At 31.7% G+C, this 12,195-nt stretch overlaps 5 protein-coding genes across 5 annotated transcripts; 1 reads left to right on the top strand and 4 right to left on the bottom strand.

Annotated features, from left to right (window-relative positions):
- Positions 1–125: 125 nt before the first annotated feature.
- Positions 126–1,250, bottom strand: I206_101369 (uncharacterized protein; the record flags this gene model as incomplete). The annotated part of the gene is made up of 8 exons (XM_019158361.1): positions 126–184; positions 281–377; positions 455–532; positions 593–639; positions 701–758; positions 822–879; positions 962–1,046; positions 1,130–1,250. The coding sequence occupies 8 exons, from the start codon at positions 1,248–1,250 to the stop codon at positions 126–128; spliced, it is 603 nt and encodes a 200-aa protein (XP_019008974.1).
- A 464-nt stretch (positions 1,251–1,714) lies between these two features.
- On the top strand, positions 1,715–4,185 carry I206_101368 (uncharacterized protein; the record flags this gene model as incomplete). Its single annotated transcript, XM_019158362.1, has 6 exons — positions 1,715–2,140; positions 2,205–2,497; positions 2,584–3,183; positions 3,265–3,375; positions 3,457–3,859; positions 3,985–4,185. 6 exons carry the CDS (start codon positions 1,715–1,717, stop codon positions 4,183–4,185), a joined length of 2,034 nt encoding a protein of 677 aa, XP_019008975.1.
- Positions 4,186–6,111: 1,926 nt separating this feature from the next.
- Positions 6,112–7,396, bottom strand: I206_101367 (uncharacterized protein; the record flags this gene model as incomplete). Its single annotated transcript, XM_019158363.2, has 5 exons — positions 6,112–6,184; positions 6,267–6,389; positions 6,553–7,126; positions 7,233–7,290; positions 7,361–7,396. 5 exons carry the CDS (start codon positions 7,394–7,396, stop codon positions 6,112–6,114), a joined length of 864 nt encoding a protein of 287 aa, XP_019008976.2.
- Positions 7,397–8,238: 842 nt separating this feature from the next.
- On the bottom strand, positions 8,239–9,888 carry I206_101366 (uncharacterized protein; the record flags this gene model as incomplete). The annotated part of the gene is made up of 5 exons (XM_019158364.1): positions 8,239–8,483; positions 8,597–8,942; positions 9,028–9,189; positions 9,270–9,580; positions 9,672–9,888. The coding sequence occupies 5 exons, from the start codon at positions 9,886–9,888 to the stop codon at positions 8,239–8,241; spliced, it is 1,281 nt and encodes a 426-aa protein (XP_019008977.1).
- A 909-nt stretch (positions 9,889–10,797) lies between these two features.
- I206_101365 (uncharacterized protein) lies at positions 10,798–12,155 on the bottom strand (the record flags this gene model as incomplete). The annotated part of the gene is made up of 4 exons (XM_019158365.1): positions 10,798–10,929; positions 11,014–11,621; positions 11,682–11,979; positions 12,051–12,155. 4 exons carry the CDS (start codon positions 12,153–12,155, stop codon positions 10,798–10,800), a joined length of 1,143 nt encoding a protein of 380 aa, XP_019008978.1.
- Between the last annotated feature and the right edge of the window lie 40 nt (positions 12,156–12,195).

Here is a 12,195-nt window from a genome sequence, read left to right as displayed (position 1 = left end):
TACTTGCTTTGTATGTTGTAAATACCGTAAACAACTTTGTATGAAAATTCAATACTTCAAATTACAATCTCAAAAACAGAAAAGTATATTTTGACATGTTTGCATGATTCATAGAGAAACGCTAGTTAGTCATACGCCTCTTCAGCCGATCTCCTTGCTAATCGTTTCACCTTCTTCTTGTAAGCTATAACGCAGAAACCATCAGCCTGAAATCGAAATTTCTCATAATATTGATGCAAGCTGTAAATGAGCGGAAGGTAATTTGTCACAAGTTACTCACATGCGAAATCTTCTCTTACTTCCTTGGCTGCATCTACATTCGCTGGAGAATTGAGATCTGGGACATCTTGCGATAAGAGGGAAATTACGGAAATGAGCTATGTATGACACACAAATCAGCTACTTAATCTTTTCTTCAATCCATCGGAATCAACGACGCTAAGAGTATACTTACAACGCTTTCAACAGTGTGTACTGGTAACCACCTTTCACCTGCATCTTCGTATCCCCATTCATCTTCTCCAGGTTGATGCTACAATACAGGTTTTGGTAAGCTAGATAAACAGTAGAAAACCACAAAAACTGAGCTTACCAGAATCGATACACAGACTTCTCCCCTCTTATCACTATTGTTGTACACTGAAACCGGCATATCGTCAGCTTTACCTATACAGCATTTCTCGTGAGGAAGAAAGCTAACCATTCGGATGCCACATTTCCGAGTCAAAAATCATTCTAGGTGGTTGTAATGGAAATTCCTATAGTTGAAAATTCAGTTCCTGTGCGTTCACTTCGGGTGCTACAGCTGCAAAGATACATACGGGAGGGAAAATCAATCTAGCTTTCAGTATGGCTCCTTCATATAACGTATCTGCTGGACTATCGAGAGAAATATCTATCAGCTTTGCGTCCGAGCCAAAAAATCATTTGACCGTGGGAGGCTGAATTGACGGGAACTCACCCCATAATTACTATTTGCCATTCTAAAATATTATCGTCATCGACCAAACCAGCTGAGAACCCATCTACCGGACTCTTCTGTAAATCTGTAAGAAGGAAAGAAAGTGATCAGCGAATCGTTTCGAAGTAGGATTCCATAAAAAGTGCGTGTTGATAATTAGAAGCTTACCCAATAATTGTTTTCGTAATATCAAAGAGGAATTACTTGTATTTGATATAGGTGTTCCTGGTTTAGTTGATCCTGGTCGCGAACCATGAGAAGGTGTTGATATTCCGTTAATTGGGGGCATACTGATAAGGATGAATCGAAGTTGAGATGAGAATAAATGTGAGGCCAGTCAAAGGAACTGTATCAAGGGCGTGACCAAGTATATATAACACAAGGAAGAATAAGCAAGATTGGAGGAATGGGTGATGATATATACTTTGATATTTGGATGGAATGGGATGGAGGATAATTGTCGGTAAATGATTCATGACACATAACATAAATCGATCATTATTAGTATTGTTTGATCCCGCTATTCAGCTCTTATCGAGTGGCAACTTTCAATCACAAAATTATTGTATTGTAATAACAATATCTTGCTTAAATCACGTGTCATCCATATTATACCCTCCACTTGAGCTTTGTAAAAGTTAAAATTCATTCGAGGCAAAGAAGTTCAAGTAACAAGTAATAACAAATAAACCCATTAAATCGAATTATCATAATCTCACATTTTAGAATACACTGAGGTGAGATCTCTACAAAATGGTCTCTTCCCTTTCCAAATCGAAGAAGGCTACTTCGTCTTCTTCAAAAGTAAAAGTCAACCCTAACCCTTCAAGCTCAACTGCAAATCCTCTCAATCAAATAAGTAAACTCGAATCAACCCTCTTAGGCGATGAATATGATCCAAACCCTTTACTTCCCTTGATATCACTATCTCGGCATGAAGATCCTCAAATAGTGCACAAGGCAGTATGGGCATTACATCGGGTCTTTATCAAATTCATCTCAGAAGGGAAAGTAGGTGGACTCAACGGTGATTTAATCATCAAGCGGAAAATAAATGAGGATAAAGGGGATAATGATTTTGGAGAAGAACGAGAAGTGAAAGCTTGGGTTCGAGAGAGATTATTAGAATATATAGAAGTTCTAGGTGGACTTGTAAGGGATAAAGAACCAGCATTAAGAGTGAGTTAGCCAATCTAAGTCAGGAAATTGAAGTACAGCTGATGAAAAGTTTGACTTTTAAAAGAGCTCGTCAATCCCCTTATTGTTCTCGCTATTACCTCCCCTCTCAACCTCAATACAATCATCAACACCTCTTATTCATATTCCTTACTTCAGACTCATCCTTGATCTATTATTCAACCCTAAATCATCGTTACGTGGCGCTAAACCTAAATCTTCCGGAGGTTGGAAAATAGTAGAAGCGAATCAAGTAGAAGAAGATGAAGGTATCTTACCTGTAGATGTAGCTCAAATAGTCGTGGATGATTTCTGGGCTAAACATGATGATATCCGATGGGCTTTCTTCAAGGAATCAAGGTGAGTCATTCATCGAGCCTTTCGGGCTCTGTATTAATCGTCATTTATGATGATGCTGATTTGCTCTTGTTTGTTCTCGTGCCCAGCAATTTCATCCAAAATATAGATGGAGAACAATCAATATCGAATCATTCCAATCTTTTAGCTCAACTTGGACCTTTAGTAAATCTACCTAAAACACCTGAAGATATTAATACATTTTATATATCAACTTTTACTGAACCACCTACTACAAAATCTTTGAATAAAAAACTGAAAAAGAATAATAAGAAAGGTAAATTAAGATATAAAGGTGAAATTGATGAATTACCATCATGGATGAAAGAATATGAATCAGAAAATTCAGATTCAGAAGAAGAACAAGAACAAGAAGGTAAAAAAGGTACAAAAAGAATTAGAGAAAAAGTTTCAACTTTATCAATTCATCAATCAGTTTATAGTTTACAATCACATAAAACTCAATATACTAATTTATGGGAAAACGTTTTAAGTTATTTAAAATTAGATGATTTTTGGATAAGAAAAATTTTAATTGGATTACATGGAGAATATGGTATACTTGGTCATTTTAAACCTGAAAGAAGACTTAGAATTGCAGATTGGTTAAGTACTTTGGTTGATAATGGAGGTGCCAATGCTATGTTAGGTATGAATGGTTTGTTTGTATTAATGACAGAATATAATTTGTGAGTTTATGTACTTGAACCGGCTTAATCATACTTTGATCATCAGAATTTCAATGCTGATTATACGATTGTTTACATTAGCGAATACCCTCATTTCTACGATCGATTATATGCCTTATTAGATAGAAACGTAATGCACGTCAAATACAGAGCTAGATTCTTTAGATTATTAGATACTTTCTTAGCATCATCGTGAGTCTTTCATTCACTCTGTTCTCTTGATTGAAAAGCGAATTCGAATATAAGCTAATGATACCAATCTGACATTTTTAGCTTATTATCCTCGGCTTTAATCGCATCATTTATTAAACGTTTAGCAAGATTAACATTATCATCTTCACCTGCAGGTATAATAATAATACTTCCATTTATTTATAATTTATTAAAAAGACATCCAGGAACAATGATTTTAATTCAAAGACCAGATGATGATAATAATAATTTAAATATTTTAAAAATTTCTTCTACATTAGGTAAACAAGGTTATATTGATCCATTTAATAATGAAGAAAAAAATATTTTAAAAACAAATGCAATTAATTCATCTTTATGGGAAATTAAATCTTTACAAAAACATTATTTATCAAGTATTTCAATTTTATCTAAAGTTTTTAATGAAATTTTTACAAAACCTCAATATAATTTAGAAGATTTTTTAGATCATGGATATGGTACAGTAAGTTTTTATAATCATTTTTATCATTTTTTAATCACGAAAAAATGAATTTTTTTTATTCAAAAATAAAAGAAAGAATTTGTAGCTAATGTATTTTTTTGGTTTAATTATTATTATTCTTTTAGTTATTTGATACTGAATCTAATAGAAAAATTAAAAATCCACCTGCATTATCAATTTTAATTGAAACATCTACTCCAGAAATCTTAACAGATTTATTCCCTACTTCAGATTTTATAAAAGATTTAAAAAATCAAGAAGAAGAAGAAGGTCAAGAAATTATTGCTAAACAAGGTGATATAATATCTGAATTATGGACTTTTTAAAAAGATCAGAATAACGTATTAGCATTTTTTAATTTTCTATGAAAAATAAACTTTGGTCGTACTAATTCATACTTTGTAATTCATTCTCTACTTTGTTAAAAAAACAAAGGAAGAATATGAATACATAATGCATGATTTAATTAACATGATTATTCTATTTACATTTTATTTAATTAGATTTGCATTGTTTTCTATCTATTTTGATCAACTCGTCTTAAATTACACAAAATCATACCTTAAAGAAGCTTAGCTTTCATTCCAATTCGAAAATGGAAATCAAAACGATTTCAATAAACTAATAAATTCTTATATTGCTTTTCATTTGAATAACATTTGACCACATCCTTCAGGATTCATATAAATTGGTTTGAAAATCAATATACCAAGGAGGTATAATTATACTTCCAGAAGGTATAATAGTTGAATTTTGTAATTCATATTTAATTGGATGAACTTGACAATTTGAAATACATGTACAAATTGAAATAGGATTATAATTGGGATTATAATTAGGATTATTCCAAATTATCGTTGATTCATTAATTGGATAAATAATCAATGAATTGTTATGATGATTATTCGAAATCTAATTTAATTTCTCGTCAGCTCACAATAAAAAAAAAAAATTCTAACAGAAAAACCTCTTACAGTAAAATCATTTTCATTTGTATCATCGTTTATTGATATTTCCTTTTTATTTAAATACCACCATTCTTTTATGAAAATCCAAATATCATATATCTTAATTGAAATGTTAGTTATCTCGATTCGATTCAATTGATTCAATTGATTATAATTATAATTAAAGCAATTAAATAATCGTTGTTTAATTAATAAAATTAATAAATCAAAAATAACTTTAAATCTATTATATAAATCTTTTTCAGGCCATTTAGTTGGTAAAGGTGGTGGTGGTTGTGGTGATGAAGGTATAAAAATAAATTGATCATTTAAATTAAAATTTAAATTTAAATTGAATTTAATTGTTTTTAAATATAAATAAAATTCAAAATTATATAAAATAATTCTAAATTTATTAAATAATTCATTTATCAAAAAATTATAAATTGAATTAATTAAATAATTATAATTAAAATTAAAATATAAAAAATAAAAAGGAAATAAAATTAAATAAAAAATTAAAATGAAAATTAAAATTATAATTAAAGGTTGGATTATATTTAAATATATATAATTTATAATTGGAATTGAAATTATTAAAATCCATAAATATATAATTATTTGATAATATTTCATCTTTTTTTTTCTTTTTTTTTTTGGAAAAGATCTTATTTAAAGATAAATTCTTTTGAATGTATAATGTAATTTTTAACGTATTAATAATTTGATAATATATGTAAACCCTTTTCTTCAATTATGATTTTCGAAAATATTATAAATTGAAGGATAAGTTATATATATTGATAAATGTGAACAAAATTGACTTCGTGATGAGCTGATGATGATGAAAATCAAGAAAAAGAAGTTTAGGATACAGTTATATGTGTGTATTTTTATATACCTCCTTTCCCATCACTTGTTCAAGGAATACCAAAGGATGGTCAAACAAAGTAAAGTGGCGAATGATGATCAGTAGATCACTATCAAGGAAATTATTGCCATTTATACTCAATTCAAAGAAATCAAGTCGGAACACAGGCGATAAGATGATTTGGTTCAATTTTGTCGGTATAAATGACTGTATTAGCATTCGGGGATTTACCAATGAACTCAAGCGATAGTAACTAAAACTTTGTAAGAAAATACATTCAGTCAGTAAAAAAGCTCCCTTAAAACATACGGAGAATAAAGGTTAAGTGCCACGAGATTTAGCATTATCTTATCTTATTTTATTAGTTGACGTAGACGAGCAAGTTGAACTAAATTACATCGAAATGATTCAAATTCGTCTAATTTTACATTCAATCATACCCTTTTATAAGGACTTTTCATCTTATCTACAGCACTATTAGAATTAGAATAATCAAGTATTGACCAGCTATATATATGTAAAGGATTTTCATTACATCACATTAATAAACATTTCTCTTTTTAAATATGAATTGAAAGATTTAACTTACTCGGGTATTGTAAATTCAATTTCAGAAGGTGAAATTCCTCTACCTTTAAAATCATTTTCTAAAATTGGTAATAACTTTTTCCATAAAACTTCATATCCTTTTGTAGAAAGATGTAAACCGTCTCTATTGAAAAAAAAAGAAAAATGTCAACAATCATTATCCTATAATATCTTCAAAAGAATTTCCTTTATTTAACATGACTTTGAAGTTTGATCGATCTGGAAACCAAACAAAAAAAAAAAACGAAATTCTCTTAAAAAAATAAAAAAAACCAATATTTACTCACATAAAATAAGGTTTTAATTGATCTTCAGTACCACCAGCATCATTTAAAATACCATTAAACATATCAATTGTTCTAATTTTCCATTTTTTATTTTTATTTGAATTTTCTTTTTCTTTTTCTTGCCATTGTTTTCCAATATTTAAAATACCTTCAGCATATTTTTTAGTATTTTTTAATTTTCTTTGATTTGAAAATTCTTGATTTTCCATCATTTTTTCTAAAATTGGTGGAGGTGTAATTAAAATTATATTTAAAAAATCATCATCATCATCATTTTTATTATTTTTATTTTCAAAATTTTCTTTTTCTTCAAAAGTTATTTTTTCTAAAATTAAATTAATATTTTTAATAAATTCTTCTAAAGGTACATATTGTATAAATTCAGGTAAAACAGAATCATTTGCACCAAACCAAATTGTAATTAATTTAATTTTTTGATAATTCCTTTTAAGAATAAAATTTCTTTTTTCTTCTTCTTTATTTAAAAAAAATTCATTTAATGAAGGTAAATAAAATTTTGTATTATATCCACCTAATCCTCTATTTAAAATATCAAAATTACGTCTATAAGTTTCTTTAAATTTTTTTTAATTTTTGTAAAAAAACAAACAAAAGTAAAATCAGTATGATATTTGAGATATATATTTCCTTCAATAACACGAAAACGAAAATTAACTTACCTGATAATAAAGCATTAAGTGATAAAGGTACATCTTGACGAGAAGTAATTGAATCTCCCTTAAAAAAACATCATAAATTCAATTTTGATTTAAGGATTATATTTACGATTTACTCTAAATCTACTTACCAATAACATTATAGCATCTTGAATAGGTCTAGCCATTTTATTTTAATTTATAATTAAAATGCTATACTTATTTATATACACACTTCTGCTTCTGTTTAACAAATAAATCAACTAAAAAAGAAATGATCAATTGAATTTTCTATATCAATATAATGATTTCTTATATATATATATATATATATATATATATACTTTATTGAAAGTGACCGGGCCGAAATTACACCGGTTGATAGTTGATACCTTCGAACGTTCGCCGATAGAATCATAACCTAATCATCCAAAATGACTTATTTTCAATGACAAAAAACCATTATCATACCAAATCGTATAAATCTTTCATGGTATCAATCTTTCCGCAGAAGGGTGAGAATCTCATAGAGTAGAGTCAGTCAGAATCAAAAGCAAATATACACATGAATCTAACAAATCAAGTCCATTTGAATTTAGTTGCCATATCGACGATTTAAGGAAGATTTCTTAATTCTAATCTAGCGATAATTCACCGAAAACACAAAACCGGATTATTTTATCCGTTATCTGCTTCTTTGTTCAAATCAGGGAAACGTCATTCATCTCATTTTTGGCGTAGGCTTCTTAAGTGAAGGACAACAATGAAGAAATATGAGAATACTGTGCATTCATGAATAAGATGATTTTTATAGCATTATCGCAATCTACTATATCTATCCAATCGACCAATTATCAGAATTGGGGGTATACCAAATGAGCAATCAAAACAAACAACAATTAAAAGGGTATATATCAATCAACAAATCATATTCGGCAAATGTCAATCAAAGATATTCAAATTCATCCTTCTCCTTCTTCTGTCCGTATCTGAATGACTAGACGTATTGTGAATTCCAGTTCCTAGAACCTTATTGATTTCTATACAAACTTGATCTTCTTTGTAATCTTTCACCACCTGATCCTCCTGATCCACTACTTCCTTCTCTTCTCATATCAGGTGCCAAATTATTATTATTATTATTAGTATTACCATTCGATAAAGGTACTAAACAACTGATAGGTACAACTCCTTTGTATTGATTTGAATCTTCACATAAACACCATCCATCATCGTACATTTGGTGCAGATAAAGTTGCTGGCCCGGTGTGATTGCTAGGAGAATTGAAACAAATTAGCTTTGCATTTTGGCACAGACTGGCAAAAAGAGTGCCACGTCATAGTACATTCGCGAATTGGCGTAGAATCATTGAAAATTGGCAACTCACCAAGTTCATCCTCTAACGATCTGACAAATCCAACATTAACCCTTACCATACTTCCATCCCTTAAACCACCCCCACTTCCACTTGAATTATTGCCTTGAACTGGCGCGGTAATTGGTGGAGGAATGACATTTTCTTGATATTGTGGATATTGTTGTTGAGGAGGGTAAGAAGGCTGTTGATCGTATGAATATTGTGGTTTATTCCTTTCCATATAGCTTTGCGGTTGTTGTTGCGTAGGTACTGGCACGTAAGAGCTTTCGTTTGTGAGGTATGGTACCGATGCGCCTGCATTGTTATTCGAGGGGTACGTATCGGACATTGCGTATGATTGGGAAGGTGGCTCGTACTATAAACACATTAATTAGTCAGCATTGATCTTTTTAAAATGTTAATGTTCTGCAAAACAAGCTTCATGAGACATGACCACCCACTCTTGGCTTCTCATGCTCGTCCTCCATGGTAGTTGCTGGCCATTCAAACATGGAACTACGTCTTTTGGCTCTATCTCTTCGTTGTTTTTGCCTTATAGTTCTTGTAGCTATAATACCGATCAAAACCAAGGCTACTACACCACCAATAATAATACCAACGAGCTATGTCAACATTTTCAGATAAGCACTTAGGAATTTTCCTCGAATATCAGTCACTCTATATAAGCTATGACAATACTCACTGCACCCAAACTCAATCCCGTTCCACCTATACCTCCCTTCCCAGCTTCACTTGCAGCTTTCGTTGCACTACTAGTCGCACTGCTTGAACTTCTACTTGCACTTGCGCTCGAGCTGATGCTAGATGATGATCGTGACGAGCTGGAAGATGGTCGGGCGGTCGATGTAGACGTCGTAGTTGGTCGGGCGGAAGAAGTTGTACTGGATGTAGTACTGGGTCTGAGTGTTGTAGAAGGAGTAGTAGAAGTCGAAGATGAGGTTGACGTTGATATTATTTGATTAGCTGAGGATATAATTGTAGATCGTACTGTACCTGCAAGCGGGGAGATATCAGCATTTGTCAATCAAGTGGAGTTTATTTTTCCTTTCATCATCAAGTGAGCAAGGAGGAGAAAGTTACTCACTTGATTGAGGTGTAGCTGGATTTTGACCTCTAATAGTGGAAGTAGCTACAGCTGAGGTTACCCCTGTCGAAGTAACAGCAGATGCTGAAGAGATTAATAAGGTGGCCATTGTTCTATCGTTGTCTTCTTCTGTTATGATACGTCGAGTAGTAGTTCGGATTTCATCATCATCGTCATTGTCATTCGGTCGAATAACAGGATCAAGCAGTTGTGACATTGTTTGTTGATGGTTTTAATTCATGAAAAGATTAAGAGTGATTGTATAATAGATTATAATTTTAAGACGACACCAGGTCAGCTATTTTATTTGATTATTCTGATATTTGGTCTCTCAACAATAAGAGATAGGACAATATTCTTTTTCCAATATGTATAACGTGTGTACGCTTGACAAATACAATACGGAGTCGAGTAAAGGGAGAGGAAATAGATAGTACTTACATGAAGTGGATTGGATGCATCAATTGGGGTACAATGTACTAAAGGAGATAGAGGAGGATTTGAACAAAGGATAGTATATCTAATTCTTGTTGTCACTCTTTTGTTAAGGTGATAAAGGATTGATTAGTGTTTAGTGTGTGGTAAAATAATGAAGTGATGAATGAGCGTGTTTGTCTCTGAAATGAGTGTTGTGAGATTGAGGGGTTCCTTTTTGTCGAGTTAGTTGATCGAAGATTTTAATCAATGTTAATCGATGATGTAGATTCCGTGATATGTGATAGTAGAGGTCACGAAGTCAACAAGTGATATAGAAAGCTGTGTTCTGTTGTCTTAATCTTAATACACTAAAAAGGGCCATATGTTCGTTCATATTAAGCGAGACCAAAGGTATGTCAAGCTTAGCCCCGAGTACAGTAAACAAACAGACGCGTTTCATGTAAACAAAACACAAAACATAAACAGTAATACCCTGAATCTTTGCTAATATCCAGAAACCTTAAAATCCTTATTCCTCATATCCTGATCATATGATATACAATACAATCAATTGTCCTATCTATTCTGGCAACGTTATTTTGATATATTGTATTATTATTGCAGAGTCTAAGCTGATCTCTAAGGTCATGTATATGCAGCATATGTATCATATGTAGTCAAGGGTGAATCACACTTTGTACTAAAAAGGTTATCTCCAACCAACCCATCCAACCCAACGAGCTTTTTTTCCTTCCCAATCTCCCATCATCTTCTCACTTAATCTAATTATTGTCCAAGGTCCAGACGAATCATTCATCCATTTCTCAAGGAACATCGTAAGCTATAAAAGTCAAAAAGTTAAGTCCATCAAGTGGCAGCATATTCATTATTATCACGATTAATGAATTGGAAAATTGAAACTTACTACATCAGCAGATCTTAACTCTACAACTACCCAAACAACGCTTTTTTCACCTGATTTACAATATCTTCCTAAAGTATCAATAAGAGGTTGTATTAAAAATTCATTATATATACAATCAACTGCTAAAATCAAATCGGATTCTTCTTCTTCTTCTTTATTATTTTTCATGTAAAAATCCGAAATCCATAATTCAGGATGACGTTTTCTTTGATCTGATATTGAAGTCCAATCAATTTCTTCTAAATTAATATACCTCTTCTCTTCGGCCGGATTAAATTTGTTCTTACTTGAACCATTCAATTTAGTTCTCTTTTGAAAATTATTGGAAATTAAAGTATCGGAACTAGGTCGATCTCCTATATTTATACCATTTAATTCTAAATTCCTCTTAACAAGTTTGAGATTTTCCAATCTATCACTTGATGTGTATTTTTTACAATGTCCGCTAAGTAAGATCGATAGCAATCCCGTACCTGCACCTAATTCCAATATTGAAGATTTTTTCAATACTTCAGAATGAAATATAGGATTTACGTATGAATCTGGGTAGGTTGATTGACGTAAGATTTGAGTGGATAGATAGAGGGATGATCTCCATAATACACTACCTAATAACATGATTAACATTAAAGCCAAAGATTCATACTACAAAAACATTGATTACACACCTGTATCACCTCCTCTTCCTTTCAACATGCCCAAATCCTGCTGAATCTGAACGTTAACACTTTCCACAATCTTCTTCGATTCGCCTCCAGAAGAAATCTTAGCTTTCTTCTTCATCCCTCGTTTGTTGCCATCGCTAACTGCCGTAGCCTCGGAAGTGGGTAGTACAGGTGGAGTCAGGTCGATGTTGATGTTTAATATAGAATCATTAGAACTTAAAAAACCTAATCCTCCTGAATCTTTATCTTGACTTTTGATTTCCGGTGATGTTGATGCAAGCGACATGTATAATTCCATAATCTGCAAGTTGTGATAAGGAATTTCAGCACATACATTAGGTTGAGGTTGATGAAAATTCAATTCCCTCTCACCTCTACATCTGCGTCTTCTACCAATACACAACCTTCATCAAAGCTGAACAAACCATTAGGATATCTTGGTATCATCCCTTGAGGAGAAGGTGATCTTGATGTCATCTTGTCGAGCTGTTGGTAGACACAATTGTCATTGTCCCAT

This window comes from Kwoniella pini, chromosome 2, assembly GCF_000512605.2.
Source record: "Kwoniella pini CBS 10737 chromosome 2, complete sequence".
Taxonomy (NCBI): Eukaryota; Fungi; Basidiomycota; class Tremellomycetes; order Tremellales; family Cryptococcaceae; genus Kwoniella; species Kwoniella pini.
Note: the sequence above shows the minus strand (reverse complement) of the source record. Positions and strands in the feature narration are given on the sequence as shown.